This window comes from Podarcis tiliguerta (genome assembly GCF_965153285.1).
Source record: "Podarcis tiliguerta genome assembly, chromosome: 3".
NCBI classification, from domain to species: Eukaryota; Metazoa; Chordata; class Lepidosauria; order Squamata; family Lacertidae; genus Podarcis; species Podarcis tiliguerta.
Window position 1 is genome coordinate 24934142 of NC_139536.1, and position 18640 is coordinate 24952781.

Here is an 18640-nt window from a genome sequence, read left to right on the forward strand (position 1 = left end):
CCTCAGCACATTTCAGTCCTGACCTTTCCAGAAGTAAGCAATTTATTCTAAACACAATGATCCACGTCAGTATTTCAATAAATTTATTGAGGACCAGGTCTTCCTGGCAAGAGCTCCCCTGAAAATGTTATGCTTGCTTTTAAAATGTACAGTGGTACCTCTGGTTACAAACTTAACTTGTTCTGGAGGTCCGTTCTTAACCTGAAACCATTCTTAACCCGAGATACCACTTTAGCTAATGGGGCCTCCCGCTGCCGCTGCGCGATTTCTGTTCTCATCCTGAGGTAAAGTTCTTAACCAGCTACTTCCAGGTTAGCGGAGTCTGTAACCCGAAGTGTTTGTAACCAGAGGTGTTTGTAACCCAAGGTACCCCTGTAATTGAAATTACCTTCAATCCTGTAAGCCCCCTTGAGTCAGGGGGAAAGGATAAACTGACAATCACAAGTACAGTGGTACCTTGGGTTAAGTACTTAATTCTTTCCGGAGGTCTGTTCTTAACCTGAAACTGTTCTTAACCTGAAGCACCACTCTAGCTAATGGGGCCTCCTGCTGCCGCCGTGCCGCTGGAGCACGATTTTTGTTCTCATCCTGAAGCAAAGTTCTTAACCTGAAGCACTATTTCTGGGTTAGCGGAGTCTGTAACCTGAAGCGTATGTAACCCGAGGTACTACTGTATCAATATTAAAAGGCGTTAAGTATATATTATCTATTTTAAAGGTAAAGGGACCCCTGACAGTTAAGTCCAGTCGTGAACGACTCTGGGGTTGCAGCGCTCATCTCGCTTTACAGGCCAAAGGAGCCAGTGTTTGTCCGCAGACAGTTTTTCCGGGTCATGTGGCCAGCATGACTAAGCCGCTTCTGGCGAAACCAGAGGAGCGCACAGAAACAGCGTTTACCTTCCCACCGGAGCGGTACCTATTTATCTACTTGCACTTTTTTTTGGCGTGCTTTCAATCTGCTAGGTTGACAAGAGCTGGGACAGAGCAACGGAAGCTCACCCTGTTGCGGGGATTCAAACTGCCAACCTTTTGATCAGCAAGCCCAAGGCTCAGTGGTTTAGACCACAGCGCCACACGTGTCCCACACTTATCTACTTTATCTAAGTCTAATAGCTGGAAGACTGCTACAACAAAGTAATCCTCAAAATGTGCCAGGTGTACTGCAAAACAAAACAAAACAAAACAAAACAAAACAAAACAAAAAAAACCCCCAAACAGCCACATTCAGAAGTTACACTGCCACCATTCAATGTCTCAGGGATAATGGAAATAAAGTTGAAAAAGCAAAACAGTATATCGGCAATTAATTATGATAGCAGTGAACAAAAAAAAGGGGGGGGATTTCAAATTTTACTACCATGGAAGTAGTTTACAATGGGTATCAGAATAGAAAATCCAAACACACTAACTAACTATGCAAACAACACACCTTTTGTCCAAATTTTAAGCTTCTTTAGGATCAAGCTCAAGATCTAAGCTTAACTGGCATCAACACCTAGTATTATTATTATTATTATTATTACTACTACTACTACTACTACTACAACCACTACAGAGAATGTGGGACAGAAATAGAATACTTAATCTAGAAGTAAATTAAGTCAAGCTTAAATCCCTCAATTGTGTGATTGCCTGCAAATTTAATAAATAATAATAATAATAATCTGCAATACTGATTTCAACCATATGTTATTTTTATGAATAAACACTGTGGCAAGAGAATGCCTTCACATATGTAAGATCTTCAAGCCTCAACAAATCACTGAGGTATAAATATATTTGGGCAATCAAAAGCCGTATTGGTTTTAATAGTTACAGTTCACTAACTATATAAGGAAATTGTAATGTAAGCACTTTCAGGTGAGGAAATTAAAATCTGAGTTCATAATAAATAACGGTAAAGCATCTGGTGTCTCTAATTTATTCTTTAAAATGGAATTCCCCTGTAAAATGAAACAGTCAAAGAGATTTATGATCCAATGACCCTAAAGAGTAAGGCATCATCTAAACTAAGCCTTGAGCATATATTTAGAACCACTGTGATATTTTTTCATTATTTGCTAATCTGACCAAAATAGTTATGACTAGATGACATACAATAACTTATAGCAGTGGGATCAAAACTCCCCACCACTCACTAAAAAGGCTGAGGTTCTTGGCAGACCACTTACAATATTTTCCTGCCTTCTGTAATGTGCTGTGGTAGAGCCTGAGACTGTATAATATTCTACTGCTTGTGGTCAACTGTTCTATTTTCACAGAAATATTATAAATATAATCTACAGAATAACAGACATGTTAATAAACTGAAAACCTAAGCTATTCCTCATTATATATGAAAAATTTGCCAGTGTATCATCATTGGCTGTTCTCCTACAAGGTTAGTACAGCAAGGATTTTACCTGCCAAATATTGGAGACCCCTAATGCAAAATGTTCAAAGAAGAACATTCACTACTATGCTGTTATTACTAAATTAATACACTGCATGGGACTAATGAAGGAAGGCACCACTATAATTAATCGCTTAAAAGCTGTTGACCTTTAATTACAGGTGGAGCGCAACTAAGTTTTACTCAGAGTAAACCCACTGAAATTAACAGACCTTGTTGTTGTTTAGTCGTTTAGTTGTGTCCAACTCTTCGTGACCCCATGGACCAGAGCACGCCAGGCACTCCCGTCTTCCACTGCCTCCCGCAGTTTGGTCAAACTCACGTTAGTAGCAACGGACCTTAGTCATATTCATTAATTTCAATGGGTCTACTTTGAGTGAGACTTGGTTGAATAACACCCGTAAGGCACAAAACACCTCTAATCTGGAACTGTTAGTCATTTATTTATTTAATAAAATGTATGCACCGCAAAGCGGTCTACAGAAGACAAAACAGTAAAATCAAGAAAGATTCACAACCCTACTCTAAAACATGCAAAAGTTACAATACTGAAATGGGTTAAAATTACCTCAACTCTCTAAGCTTCTGGATAGAAAAAATAAGAGTTTGGACTTGATACCCTGACTTTCACTCCCCTTAAGGCAGGCATAGGCAAACTCCGGCCCTCCAGATGTTTGGGACTACAATTCCCATCATCCCTAGCTAAGGACTAGTGGTCAGGGGTGTGGGAATTGTAGCCCCAAACATCTGGAGGGCTGGAGTTTGCCTCCGCCTGCCCTAAGGAGTCTCAAAGCGGCTAACAATCTCCTTTCCCTTCCTCCTGCACAACAAACACTCTGTGAGGTGAGTGAGGCTGAGAGACTTCAGAGAAGTGTGACTGGCCCAAGGTCACCCAGCAGCTGCATGTGGAGGAGCAGGGAAGCAAACCCAGTTCACCAGATTACGAGTCCACTGCTCTTAACCACTATACCACACTGACTCTCTAAATAGGCTTGTCTAAACAGGTATGTTTTTAACAGGCGCAGAAAAGAGCCCTGTGAAAGCACAGTACTCAAGGGGCAAGGAGTTCCAAAGTGTAGGCTCTGCCACACTTAACAATCGAGTCCTTACAAATGTGGAACATGTATTACGTGGCACCTGTAGTGGTGCCAATTCCGCCGATCAAAGTGGTTGGGTTGACATTCTCAGGGTAAGGCGATCTCATGGGTAAACTGGCCCTACGTTGTTAAGGTCTTTATATACTAATAGTAACACTTTGAACCCGGCCTGGTAGCAAATTGGCAACCAGTGCAGGTTTCTGACCACTGGTGTTACATGCCGACAAGGCCTCACTCCTGTCAGCAATGGTGCTGCAAATGATAACGTTATGCAAGTTACAAAACATTCCACTTTTCTTGGATATGAGAAGCTCTTTCATGCTGATCTAGTTATTTAAATCTACAACCAAAATTCTATTAAGTTCTGTGGAACTCAATAGGATTTTTTTTAAATAAAAAAAAAACTACAATCAAAACATACAATTTTACAAGTACATTTCTGCTATACCCATCCTGTCCTGTGATCCTGCTTGCTAAGCAAGTCTGCACTTTATCAGTCCATATTATTCTGATAAGAGTGTACAAGATGTACGCTTCAGAGAGTCACCTGAGGAAGAACACCCTGGTAAGTTTTACTCATAGAGGCAAATAAGAAAAAGATTGACTTGCACATTTTCTTCTTTTGTGTCATTTAAGCAGAAGTCCCTTCAATTGTTTCTAGTCTCCATTCTCACATACTTCCCATCCCAAAAAGCATGCTGAATTGCAATTTTTTAGCCAGAACTTGGTTCCGGTACCTCTCAGGTGGGCGCCATATAAGAGAGCGAGGGAGGTGTTCATGGTGAGTTCTGGCACCTCTTTTCTCTAGAAAAACAGCACTGAATAAATCCATTATTAATAACATGAGAAATCGTTTGGTCCCAATTGCCAGAAAAGGAAAAAATCATAATCCTTGTCATAACTGAAGTACTTCTTGTTTATTCATATAATAGTGCAAGAAGTGGCAATGGTAGAACACTTTGCTTCCAGTAAGAAATGCTCATCTAACCACAGGACTATAGAAAGCACAGCTTAATTGGTATATCACAGTATGAATTCGCTCACATCATTTTGTTTAGTACAGATTTAATTGGATCCCCTGCAAGAGAGACATAAAAACAATACAGATGCAGTTTGTGCAAAGGAATCCTAAAAATCTGCCAGTCTGGACGCACCCTGACAGAATCAAACAAGTCATAATTTAGTTATTGCCAACTGTCTATAAAAGCTGTGGTTTTAAAGCGGTGCCCATAAAATCCATTAGAACCATTGCCCTTACATTTCCTGTGGCAGGCATGGTGTATTGTAGCTGCGGTGAGGCAGAGCAACAGTAGGACCGCCAGCGATGACTCCATGCTTTTCTGGATTTGTTCTGCTCTAGTTTAAAAAACCCCAATCTGCACGCAGAAGCAGGCTTTCATGCATACATCACTTAGATTGACAACTGTAGTGTACACTGGATGAATAACCATCGATGCATCAAAGAGAGAAAGCTGCCTATTCACGCTGCACTGATTTTAACACGACATGCATTCCAATACGCATCTTGTAGCAACCTGCCTCACATAACCTAAATTGAGCTTAATATTGGCGATCAGTTTTTGAAAAATGCTATCAACAATGCAACCCAAGTAATAATCTACAACATCCACTCCCTTTATATAAAAAGGTATGGTAGGAAGGAAAGCCAGGAATGAAGAGGTGGCTGAGGATGGGGAAAGAATGCCAGAAAGGGAAGACTTGACATTAGGAATGTAAGCCAACAGAAGATGGGAGAACTGTGAGTTTCAATGTGATGTATACAGCAATCAGAGTAAGATAAGGGGAAGGGGGGTTTCTTGCACTAGAAACCCTTTTGCTTTCTAGCTGTCACTAACAGCCACCCCTTCATGGATCCAGACCCTCCCCTTCTATGTGTGGAGCGAGATCTGGATTAGGCCACTGAGCAAGCAAGCAAACAAACACCAAGTAATACAAGTTCACATACATTACCTTCTATTCCATTTAGATAATTATTTGATTTTATATTATTACTACATGCTGTTTAATCTGTACTGATCTTGCGTCCATGGCATCAACCTGAAGGGTTTGATCCAAAGAAGTGAAAACAGACTTCTGTACATGCAAAAGGAGTTTCCCGCCTCTCTTCTCTACTGAAGCCCACTTGAAGTCTGAGGGACAAGGATCCTCTATGATGTGCAACGAGATAAGAGGAAAACTGGTGGAATTGCAGAAGTGCCTATTTGCACAGAGCACCTTTGGATACAAACAGAAAGCTGCTTGGGCCTAGAGATCATCTAGTCAAACAAAGTTAATCCTTTGTGTTCTTAACCTGCAACTGACCCTGGGGGAGACAGGTAGACATGGCTGGGAAAGGGAGTGGATTAATTTGGCCTGTGTGTTTCCTTCTGTTCCACCCTCCTCAGTTGTCACTTGAACTCCCTAAGGCTTGTGCTGTCACCATTCATCTTTCTCTTGAGTACAGAGCTAGCCCCCCCCCCCGCCCAGTAGAATAAAAAGGGTGCACACATGCCCTGGGTGAACCAAGTGACAGCAGAAGAGGAAGAAGAAACAGAAGGGAAAACAAGTCCAACTGATTTACTCCCTTCTATTCCAGCCCCCCCCTCTCTTTTTCTTCTCCCAGGCTTCTAAGCAAAAATCAGCAGTATGACTCACTAGGGGCAAGTCAAGTGACAGAGAGGAGGATGGGGGGAAACAAACCTAACAAATAAATCTGTTTCCTTTCCAAGCCATTTTGGATGTCAAACATCTGGGTGCAGACAGCAGGCACAGGTATGCAGTTCCCTTACAATCCAGGTGAGAAGAGAACAATTGACAAGTTGTGCATTCTGGATTCTGTGCAATGCACATCCTCAACTACAGCAATTCCTTTGCTTTATTATTCTGCCCTATTTTGAAGCTCATGGGTTAAACATGTTTTTTAAAAAAGGAAAATACTCTAAAAAATAAGCTCAATAGTATTCCTATTTTGCAGATGGGAAATTTAAGGATGAGAGACAACAACTTGCCCACATCTTTTTCCCTGGTGGAACTCAAGGCAGCTACACACCCAGCCTTGAGTGTGGGATCCATTCTAGGAAAGAATGTGAAAGTCCAACGTTCTGAAATATAGCTACCCCAAGCTCTAGGATGCTGGATGCTTCTGAAACAAGGGACAATTCTTCAAAATTATGCTGTGGTAAACATCTTTCAGAATTGCAGCATCCTTCTCATCCTTATCATTGTGCGGAAACCCTTTTATCTTCTCACCAATTCAACTCAATTGTAACTCCCCTAGGCTATAATCCATACACAAAAACCGAAACGCATGCCAGCAAATTTAAGTTGCAGGTCCCTCCCTGCCAGAAAAAGCAAAATCAATAGCTGAAATCCTGATATTCCTCCTTGGGAATCAACTTGTTGCAGAAGAGTTTTCTGTGTGCAGTAACCAAATGCCTCAGTTGTGATCTGTTGTGTATTATTACCCTTTCTACAATCCCAGCAGCAGTGTCCCCTTTGATAACACATTAAATTAGATGTACCACACCCTCAGTGGATAATATGGTTCGAGTGCAAACTTATCCTTCTCTGTATGGACACGCCTTACTCTTTGGAGATGAGATATTCCATAGAAAACAGGTTTTCATTTTATTTTCCCTCAAAGTGAGGTGGTTCTAGTATAGCCAAAAATGGATGTGCCTAAAGACAAATGCAGTCCTCATCGATGTGACCCCCAACCATTCAGGGACACCTCCTGAAGGCCTTTCCCAACTCCACTTCCATTTTCCACTGCTTCATCTAATTCATGTCTACCACTACAAATGTTTGTTCTCAGAATTCTGCCAGGGTTCCATAGCCCATAATTATCTATTTTGTCCATTTATAGATCACTTATTGTTAACAGATTCCAAAGCAGTTTACAATGAGGAAAATCCAAGCAAATACGGTAATCAAAATACAATTGTATACATTAAGACCAATTAAAGCTCTAGAACTTTATGAAAGGTGTATATGCCTCCTCTCTGCTAATGAGGTTACATGGGTTCTAAGCCTACCTGAAGCCTGCCTACACCACAACTCCAGCAAAGTTTGAAAGAAGAATAGACATACCTCGGGTTACAGCCGCTTCAGGTTGCATCTTTTCGGGTTGCAGACCGCCGAAACCCGGAAGTACTGGAACGGATTACTTCCGGGTTTCGGAGGTCGTGCATGTGCAGAAATGCTAAATCGCACTTTGCGCATGCGCAGGATCACAACCCGCACATGCGCAGACGCGGGTTGCAAACGTGCATCCCGCACAGATCACGTTCGCAACCCGAGCGTCCACTGTAAGGAGTTTGTCTTAGAAATCTAGGAGCCAAATATAATGTATGGATTGCTATGGTAACCTCCCTCCAAAACTGCTGGCGAGACCTGAGCTGTTTCTGAATTTCAGCAGGGACCAAAGTAGCCTTCTGAGTGGCACAGCCCACCTACTCTAGAACTCAACACCAGTAAGACACTTTGTCATAGAATCATAGAATCATAGAGTTGGAAGAGACCACAAGGGCCATCGAGTCCAACCCCCTGCCAAGCAGGAAACACCATCAGAGCACTCCTGACATATGGTTGTCAAGCCTCCGCTTAAAGACCTCCAAAGAAGGAGACTCCACCACGCTCCTTGGCAGCAAATTCCACTGTCGAGCAGCTCTTACTGTCAGGAAGTTCTTCCTAATGTTTAGGTGGACTCTTCTTTCTTGTAGTTTGGATCCATTGCTCCGTGTCCGCTTCTCTGGAGCAGCAGAAAACAACCTTTCTCCCTCCCTCTTTAAATATGAATAAGAAAAGCACTGTAATAAATAGGCGAATTTCTTTCCTGGTCTTCTTTTCCAGCTAGCCCAAAGGCACACATCTTACACAATATGAATAAGTTAAGGTAAATGTGGGTGAAGCTAAAAAAGGCAGAGGTTACCACGAGATATTTTGCATACGCCACAACTGTAAAACACATTCACTTTCTTTTATAAATTTATACTTTTTCTAACTGTGTCATTTCCCACCCACAATTAATCTATCAGAAACTAGGTACAGCCTAGGAAGCCTACTGCAGAAAGAAAAACTGTATACCATGTGTGCATAGTCACATCCTCCCCATGTTAACAGTTCTTGAGCTCCATCTTCTATGCATGGTGTCAATAATGGAAAGTTGCTTTTCGGTCTCTTCAATAGCGGAGGCAGTCAACGTGTTTCCCCAAGGCACTTGTGCTAGCTATACTGCCTAAATAGTTCTTTAAAATCCTGAGAATCAAATAATTCTATTGAAGAAAAGGAGTGTTTCCACCTCGCATGAGAGTTTTGAAAATACAGTATACTGAACACTCAGAAACCCAGCTGTATTAGGTTTTTCATATTGCGTTATTCCATGGCAATTACAAAGTTCACCCTTGGGTGTTTTACTACAACCCAGTCAACACTGTTCCACAGCCAGATAGAGGTAAATTTATAAACTATAGTTGCATGCTGCACTGAACTTTGCACTATTTTCCCTATGAACATCCTGTCACCAGAGTCTACGAATTCACTTCCACTTTGTCCCCACACTCCTACTTTGGTCTCTCAGTCTCTTCTCTAGTTGGAATGTTTGCCAAGCCAGCTGTGACCCTCTATTTATATGGGGAAAAGAGCAGCCTGGTCTTTTATGCCTCAGGTTATTGGATGCACAAAACACCAAGTTATCTGTAACCTAATACAATGAGAACAAATTATGACCTATTAATGGACAACAGAAAGCCCCAAGTTCTTGTGTGACCTCCCAACAAACATCAAAACACTCTTGGCTTACCAACTGCGGCTTGTTTGGAGAGAAACAAACCAAAAGCACTAGTTCACAGTAAGCCAACACTGAGTTCTGTTGGTCCTACCTCCCAGTGCAGGAGCAATTCAACGGTATGCACTAGTGAGCTGCTTGTTCGTACTAAGTCATAGTTTAGGGCTTACTATGATGGGTGAAAGGGACGCGGGTGGCGCTGTGGGTTAAAGCCTCAGTGCCTAGGGCTTGCCGATCGAAAGGTCGGCGGTTCGAATCCCCGCGGCGGGGTCCGCTCCCGCTGTTCGGTCCCAGCGCCTGCCAACCTAGCAGTTCGAAAGCACCCCTGGGTGCAAGTAGATAAATAGGGACCGCTTACTAGCAGGAAGGTAAACGGCGTTTCCATGTGCGGCTCTGGCTCGCCAGAGCAGCGATGTCACGCTGGCCACGTGACCCGGAAGTGTCTTCGGACAGCGCTGGCCCCCGGCCTCTTTGAGTGAGATGGGCGCACAACCCTAGAGTCTGTCAAGACTGGCCCGTACGGGCAGGGGTACCTTTACCTTTACCTTTATGATGGGTGAATGGGCTCAGTATCTATGCTTGGGTTTTCCTTCTGTAATTCTACTTTCTTTTTCCCCTTTTGAAACTCTCAAGCAAGTTCTGTCACCAAATGAACTGTTATTTACCTCCTCATTCCTCCTCCTTATTCCAACATGAATCCCTTTGTATCTGCGTAGCACCAGTCACCCTTCCTTTATTTGGTGTGTCTTTTTCCAAATTCTCTCAGCACCGGCACACCCCTCCTTCTCATTCTATCTGCACCAATCTCTTCTATTCTCTATAGATTTAACCACATAGTTGCCACCCAATCTAAATAATGCCTTTGTAATTCAGTGAACCTTTTTCCCTTTCTTGTAATAAACCATGTACATAGACATTTTGTATCTCTCAGTCTTGATCTCATTACCAATTTCTTTAATTGGAGACTCAATTTTCCATGGCACACCATGACTCTTGATTAAAGATCCAAACATATGGTTCCACCTGTTCATGAATAATCAGTGATGTGTAGATGAGGACATGCAATAATACCATTCCTATTATAATTTCATCCACTTAGTACTAAGAATAGCTCAAAGCAAAGAGTATAGTTAGTTTCGATATATAGTTTTCTGGGAAGACCCTTCCCAGGAACTGGTCACAGAAAATAAGAAGTCTCAGTTGAACTTCATCCTACCTTACTCTTATGTAGTCTGTTGCCCAAATTCCTTTATCTCTAAACCCAACTCCAACACCAGAAGTAACCAAGGACGAAATAAAAATGCCTATGAAAATACTGAGAACCTGTTCAGCTTTCCTCACATGTGCACCTCTTTTGGTGTTAAAAATACAGACACTCACACCCTTCAGTTTATTCGTGAAGGGTGCAGACAGCGAACAAGCACTGTCATGCCTGGTTTGGCCTTAATATTGAAGCTTTATATCAAAAACAGAAAACAAAGAACAGTTTGTTAACAAGAGATTTGTGTTTTCTTTTGAGTGTTATTGAAGAGCACATGTTTAGAAACAGCTGAAAGCAGAAATATGTAACCAAGCATAAATACTCTCAAGTACTCTTATAATAGTAGACAAGACAGCTAATTACTAGGCCACAAAAGTATTTCTGGGGGGTTTTCTGCACATGTGGCAAAACCAATTTGTCACCATAAATAGAATATTTAGGCGAAGAAGGAGTCATCTGAACTCTGCATCACAGTTCCACTGTGTTTTAGCACAAGAATGCAAATAAATGTTGACACCTGCGGAGTTAAAGACAAATGCTTGAGCAAACGCTAGCAGATGACATAACTGTAAAGCACATGGTACAAATGTAAAGAAAGAGCTGAAAGAGTTTTTCTTTTTTAGGGCCACTTTCTAAATCTTCCAGAATATGTGATCTTATGCAAATAAGCACTGGGACTTACCTTCTAAACACTAAGGAGCACATCAAGTCTTTTAAGAACATATTCACAAGTATTATAGGTATATGGAACGCCTGAGGTAATGATAATTGGGGAGGGGAGGGAAACAGGGAATAAGAAATGTACTTCTCCTTTCTTAACACAAACATCTACAGGAAAAAATGCACTGGCTCCTACAATTTCATATGTTCAACTAATTTCTTCATGTATAGCATAAACAGAATGATATCACCACTTTGTTGACAATGGTATAGTTTGAATGAGCCAAAACATTAGTGTGAACAAACAATATGTAGGCTCCCAGAGAGGTGATTACAACTACTTTTCATCTCCTCTGGTTATTCTGCAGCTTTAGCCATGGCTGGCATAATGTGTTGTCTGAACCCATGCTTGTAAGGAGCTGTAATCAAAGTTTGTACTATGGTTTACAGCTTGTGGTTTGTCTAGAGCGCGCTAAACCATGAGCTTAGGTATGGATGACATGCTAAGCCAAACCATGGTTTAAATCGGCAGAACAACTGTAGGAGCAAAGTGGTTAAGTCATGGTGTGCATTATTAGCATGATATGCTAACAAGGACCATATATGAATCCTAAACAAACCTATACAATTCTTAAGTTTGTAAAGGAAAAAAAGAACTAATAGGTTCAATGGCAGATTATGAATATACCTCATGCCGATAATGCCTTTCACGCAACAGGCAGAAGAAAAAACCTTCACCTGCTGTCAGAAGAAATGAACTAAAAACAAAAAAGCCTTTCAGAACCACTAACATCATCTAATATCACAGAACAATTGCCCTGAATTTTAACTAAAATTGTCATATTACATCCTCAGGATAATAAACGGGGTCTTTAACCTCATCATTTTTACAGTAAACCTCACATACGTAACACAGTAAAGCATCAAAATCCTCAATCCTTGCTGGAAGAATTTTTCTTCAATGTGTGTGTGTGAAGACCTCAGATGGAAACTTTCCATTGTGAATACTATGTAGACTTTTTCTGAATAGACACCTTTAAAATCTACAGCATGAAAATGAGTATCTGATTAACCTCTATAACGGGGAGAGCACTTCTGAAGCACTGCGCTACTCAAGAAACCCCAAAGATGTGGGATGCATTACAGCAAAGGGCCCTTAAAAGCACCTTTGAGCCACACTCCAGCTATTTGTACCTTTTGTGAATGTTGCTCGTGAATGACAAAAGACTAACAAAAATACAAACTTGCACCGCATTCACATTGTAGGCCAATTAAAACTTTAGTGAGAACATTATATAATATGAACATGAGCTGGAATCATTGGATAACTACCAACAAAACCTTATCTTAAAGCATCTGGTTTTTTTAAAAAAAGGTTTTACTCAGAAAAGCCCATGACAGAGTAGAACATGGCTTATTATTAAAAAGGACAGCTGTTCTTGAAGCCTACTTTGCAGAGAAGTGAGGAAGTTCTTTCTAGATTCTAGTGCTATACTGACAAAGACTCTAATTAAAATATACTGACTAGGAACTACTGGAAATCCCCCCCCCCCAATAAACATACAGGCAATTCTCTTTTCGCATGGGGGTTATGTTCTGGACGCCGAAAACATCAGTGGAGGCATAAGCCTACCCCTTCCCTTTTTGTAACATCTTTATGCGGGAGGGGGGGTTCACTTCTGGGTTCAGCATCATATGTGATCGTTCGCATGTCATTCGGACGCGCCTAAATCAGTTGTTGCCTGCGCTTAGCTCAGGTTCTTTAAAAGTCCTACAGTATTAGTTTATGTTACTGCTGCGAGGCACTATGATCGTGTCTAAGCTCTACAAAATATATACATATATATCAGTAGATAAGAGAACATTTTGCAGCATAGAGGCATGGGACTTTCTGTAGATACTGAGTTATCTACCTCTTTTTTCAAACTGTGAGCATATCAATATCCAAAAGCTACTATTACACACTGTTCTAACAAACAAAAGCAAGCCAAGAACAGTCCTCATGCATCTTTATAGTTCGGGAAGCCACTAGTAAAATGGAAGTCACTTATTAAGAATTTCAGAAAAAGCAAACCTGTCTAGTCAAACTATTTATAATATATGTATTATTTCCCCTTTTACAAACACAGACAAGTGATTGTTGTTCGCTGGCATATCCACAAATTTCGATTGTCCAAAATCTGGTAAATGGTAAGTCACAGAAATATGTACATAAGTATTCACAAAATGTATCTAGAGCTGTCAGCATTCATAACCGAATGCCCATGTTTTCCAGTTTGCACATTTAATATCATTAAATGTGCACATATAATTCATGCACTTTACAAAGCCAGTTCCCAATATTCTGTTACACTTTATCACAATCATAAGACACAATCTGGGATAGAGCTCAGGAAGAATAAAACCTGTGAGCGTTTACTATTAAGCCAGGTGGGAAACAGCAAAGTATTGCTGTTTTGAAGTGAGGGCAAAATGCAATCACCACTCCTGATGATGGAGTTAAGGAGTTCTCACCAATATAGATCCCATGGAAGGGCATGAAGTGTCCTTCTATTCCGGAAGCCTTATAAGTATATATTATGTTTGTATTTACTTTGCAACAAACCTCATCGATTTCAAAAGGGCTTCCTCTTTCTCATGGAAGTCAACCTGTCCTACCCCCTCCTCCCTTTGGCTAAGTGTGTCTTTAAGCCAAAATTCTGCTATTCAACAAGCATTGAATATAAATCTCTATTAATACATAAAAAGACTTTAGGAGACTTCCACATATAGGTTTACTTCTGTATACATGCATAATGAATTTCAAGTAGTAAGTTGTTCTTACCTGTATATCCTGCACACCAGCCCCAGGAAGCCACCATAGCTAAAAGCCATTTAAATAATACTCCTTCAATATACCAGAACCGTTTACTATCCAACAATCGGAGAGGTTGCAGTACTATTAAATACAGAATGTAGGACGGAATAGCGACAAGGTTATTGGCAACCATGAAGCCAAATCTTAAGAGTGCTTTCAGAAATATATAGGCCGCCCTTCGGGCCTGTTCTAAAGTCACAGCCATTCTCTTCACACAGGAGTCTGTAGTCGCTTCCTACAGAATAAGAAAGAGAGAAATTACTCAACACGAAGAAGACAACTTCCTGCTTACCAATGTCCAACAAGGCCTTATTTCAAAGAAACAGTTATGTGCTTTGTATGTATTGAGTCACCACAGCAAAGATTTCCCCCACTAATTGGCCTGTTTGCACACACATCATCTATTGAGTCATAACTATCTTTCCAGCCTGATAAGGAGCTTAGGATTTTTACTTGGGTCTACCGCACAGAATGCATAGACCCAAGCTTACTTTTAAAAACTGACACACCACAATCTACCTTGCTACAAAAGGATCACTTGTGTTAGTTGTTAAACTATGTTTGTGGAGGTTGTAAAGAAATCTCAGAAAACCCTTCCCCGTGGACCTAGGGTTTCACTTTGTTTTTACAGACACATATGAGTATAATCACATAAATAAATGGACCTCATCATCATAATTCAGTCTTGTAAAGTTATAGCACGGATGAAAAGGAAACGCACATTTGTACATTCCATGCTGCAAGAAGACAATCAAATGCAGTAACTGTACACTAAGGGGCAGTCCATTTGTCTGCCCCCCTCAACAAACAAAGTGGGAAATTATTATGGGTTACACTAAAAGCAGGGTGACAACTCCCCTTTAGTTAACAAGGGGAGGTGGCTGAGAGGAAAACAGGCAACCACCAGCTGCACTGAGAGGACCTTTTAGCAGTTACAACCAATAAGCATTGAAGCCAGACATTAGAATACCTGAAATGGCCTCTCTAGCCTTCAAGTTAAGTCAGGAAAGCATGGACATCCAAACATATTAGGGGGCAGCCAGTAGGTAAAAGCAGAGATAAACAGGAGAGGGAAGGGCAGAGAATCCCAGGCTGGAAATGGAAAGCAGGAATGAGTGGGGAGAAGACTAAAGAGGACTAGGAAGGGGGGGGGCGGACGCCAGCAGCCTGTGGAAGGCAGGAAAGGGATAGTGGGCAACTACAACGCCAAGCCAACCAACGGGACTCCGCGGATCATCACTCACCTTCTGCTGCGCAGAGGGAAGGAGATGGCAGGACCGAGCGAACTGGGCCCGGCGGCGGCAGCAGCAATGTGCGCCCTAGTTGGCAGCGGCTGCTGGTGAAGGAGGCGGCGGCGGCGGCAGCAGCAGCAGCTCTGACAGGAGGGCGGCGGGCTCATGGACACGGAGGTGGCTGGCCTGGCCCCAAAGTAACGGGCTGGGAGCCGGCTCCCTATTCCGTCTGCAGCTCCCTGAGTGCGGGGGGGAAGAAAGGCGCGGAGTGAGCGAGCGAGCGAGCGAACGGGAGAGGGAAGAGAGAAGCGGCGCCAACGCCGGGGGCTGCCAGCCCGGCGAGGGAGGTCGCCGGCAAGAGGATTTGTCCCGGGGTTGCGGCTAAATCCGCCGCCGCCGCCGCCTCCTCCAGTCGCGGCTTTCAGGGCCTAACGCGCCCGGCTCTCCTAGGCTAAGCTTGGCGGCCAGCAGCCCCTCGGGCGGGCGGGCGGGTGTCCCCCGCATCTCCCACCGAAGTGGGTGGGGTGCAAGAGGGCAGGGCAAGAGGGCGGAGGACGAGGAAGAAGCATGCGCGACACCTGTTGGGGTACAGAGGCGCGGCGAGGAAGGGGAGGATAGAGGTCGTCTCGGGAACTCCCCGCCCCGTTACCTATCTGCTCCTGCAGCGTATTTGGGGGCAGATGGTGGGGGAGCACCCTGTGAAGAGCCGGGGGGAAAGGGACGCATCTGCGCCCCATTCAAATATGGAGAAGTAGGAAGAACTCGGCGGTGCTCTTCCTGCATGCGCCCCACAGAGAGGAGGGAGGGGCTCGGCAGCTCTCGGAAGGAATCTCGGAGTTGCACGCCGGCTAGCTTCCATTATTATTATTATTGTTATTATTAATCCGCTGCCCCACCTCAACCTATCCCATAGGTTGTCGCAAGGGCGACAAGAGGCAGATGCCAGGCAATGCTGGGGAACACCCAGGCTCTGATCAGAGCACCAGGCGTGACCCACATGTCGAGTATTCACCCACTGGGGAAAGGGGGGGGGTCCTCGGGGTGAGCCACTCGGGATGGAAGGTCCTCTCAAGGGCAGAAACGGTGGGCTCTCAGTCTCTCCACCATACAACGAAAAGAAGCTGGGATGAGGTCAGGCTGCCCCCGAGAAGTAGTCCATTCCTTCCCTTGTACTCCCGCCTTGAGCTGTCGGTTTTGGGAAGTGACCTTTTCCAGAGCCTGAAACTGCCCATTCCCTTCTCTCCCGCCGCCACCATGCGGGGAATTGTCTCAAGGGCACCCGAAATAAGGGGACTTTCCAAAAGAGCATCCATAGGGCAATGACTACCACCGCCATGCATTCCGTGTAAAGGGAACCTCGCAGTGGGGCGAGTTTCCCGGTTGTCGGGAAAGAGGAGGCTCTTAAGGACACCCCCTGCTGAGAAGCCCTTTCCCTCCTGCCTAGAGAGGGCTGGCCTCTCAAGGGCACTATTGGGGTGACGGCCCCCCGGCCCCTCAATCCGAATTCAGAGGGACCAATGTCCGTATTTAATCTGCCCGAGGCGGTGGCATGTTCACCCCCTCTCTTAAAAAGGGCGTAGAAAAGCAGCAGTGAGGAAGGGGGGCAAGAAGACCCCATACCCTTTCAGCCTGAGGGGGAATCCATCTCAAGGGCGACAGGGGGAGACCCTCCTCCTCCTCCCCTAGAAGAGGAGGAAGGACCCCGGGAAAGCCCCACCGGGAGCCTCCTCCCGGCCCGCGCGGTAGCTGTGGAGCGGGGACCCTCTCAAGGGCGCCAAGGGGCGCGGGAACCCGTCCTCCGCTTCTCCTCCGGAGGGAGCTGCCTCTCCAAAAGCCCCAGCAGGCGGATGAACGGCGACTCCCCCCCCCTCCACATACACGCGTGCGCGCGCGCCCGCTGCTCCTGCTTTCCCTTTTCCCGCCACCCCCCAACCAGCGCCCCATTTATTCTCGGGTAGGCGCGGACGCCGCGGGGGTGTTTCCGTACCTCCGGCCGGCCGGCTGCCTTCCCCAGGCCGGCTCCCAGGAGCTCGCGGGATGCATAGCGGCGGGCCGGCGGCCGCCACAGGGCCCGGCCAGCCCTCGCCCACCTCTCGCGCCGGGAAGAGGCTCCGCCGCGGCGGCCCGTCGCCGCCGCCTCTTCGCCTCTTGGCGCTCGGAAGGGTCCCTCTCGCTCGCTTCCTTTCCGGCTCCCGAGGAGGAGGAGGAGGCGGCGGCGGTGCTGGTGGTGGTGGAAGCGGCGGCGGCAGCGAGCGAGGCAGGAGCGGGCCCCTCACTGCAGCAAGCGCCGCTCCCTCCGGCCGACAGCTCCCTCTAACGAGCCTCGGAAAGCTGGCAGGCTCAGGCGGCCGAGCCGAGAATCCCCCCGGCGGCGGGCAGGGCCTCGGCAGGCCGCCTCCTTCGCTCGACCCCCGCCCCGCGCCCGGAAGGGAAACGCGCGCTCGGCGTCGCCCTTCCCTCGGAGGGGAAAGTAGGGGGAAGGCTCCTGGGGTGGGGTGGGGGGTTCCCCTTCTCTCTCTCACTCAGAAGGGGGAAAGGCAGTATTATAAATAGCAGCCCTATATATAACATAAAACATGCTGCTATATGTTTGCGCGGACACAAACGCACACACACACACAGAGAGAGAGAGAGAGAGAGAGAGAGAGAGAGAGAGAGGGGCAAAAGGGGGGGGGGACAATAGGAGCCCACCCCACACACTTCCTCCTGCCTCCTCCTCTTACTGAGCTTGAGCAAAGCGAAAAAGCTGCTGAATTGGATGGATGCGAGACCCCACACTGCCCTTCTCTCTCCCTCCACCTCTTACATTGTCATTAACCAGCGACCCCTGGCTTGAAAAATGTCGCGTGGAAGGGCTCGAAGCGGGCACGACGAACACGGGCACACGACTCGTGTGCATGCTCCTGCCTAACGGGGCGCGGGGAAAGATGGACAGAGAGGAGGCGGGGACTCGAGAGGAATTTAAGGCACGGGCAATGGGTTTTGGGTTCGGGGGCCATGCCTCACACATAAGGGCCTGCAGATGTATGCCCTGCGAGGGTTGGGGTGCAAGGGGGGTCGGCAAAGGCGGGGGGGGGGGGAGTTTGCTTGTTCAAGGTTTAAGGAGCATTGGGTTTTTTTGGCGGGTGTGGGGTGGACAGGCCAGGTTGGAGTGGATGTGGGAGGGCGGGAAGTGAAGTGGGTCTGAAAACCGCGTGTTAATTTGGAAATGCAGCTTTCAAAACGTTTGACCGTGTGTGTACATATACATATATCATTTTATTTATATGCCACCTTTCCGTAGTTAAAACTATGCTCCAGGCAGCATACAACAGGAAATAAAATCACATACAAACATTTTTGTTGTTGTTTAGTCGT

The 18640-nt window shown here is 45.1% G+C and overlaps 1 protein-coding gene across 3 annotated transcripts in view; it reads right to left on the reverse strand.

The window, feature by feature from the left end:
- The window catches only part of LPGAT1 (lysophosphatidylglycerol acyltransferase 1), a 61575-nt gene extending 43562 nt beyond the window's left edge, over positions 1-18013 (reverse strand). The window contains exons 1-3 of one of the 3 annotated variants that reach the window (XM_083433135.1): positions 17271-18013; positions 15296-15522; positions 14019-14286 (exon numbers count right to left, since the gene is read on the reverse strand). In XM_083433135.1, the coding sequence (XP_083289261.1) occupies positions 14019-14256 (238 nt within the window). In that variant the 5' untranslated portion in view covers positions 14257-14286; positions 15296-15522; positions 17271-18013. Of the gene's footprint in view, positions 1-14018; positions 14287-15295; positions 15523-16903; positions 17108-17270 lie in introns of those variants that run through there. The other 2 variants (XM_083433136.1, XM_083433137.1) reach the window with 2 other exon arrangements.
- Positions 18014-18640: the final 627 nt, after the last annotated feature.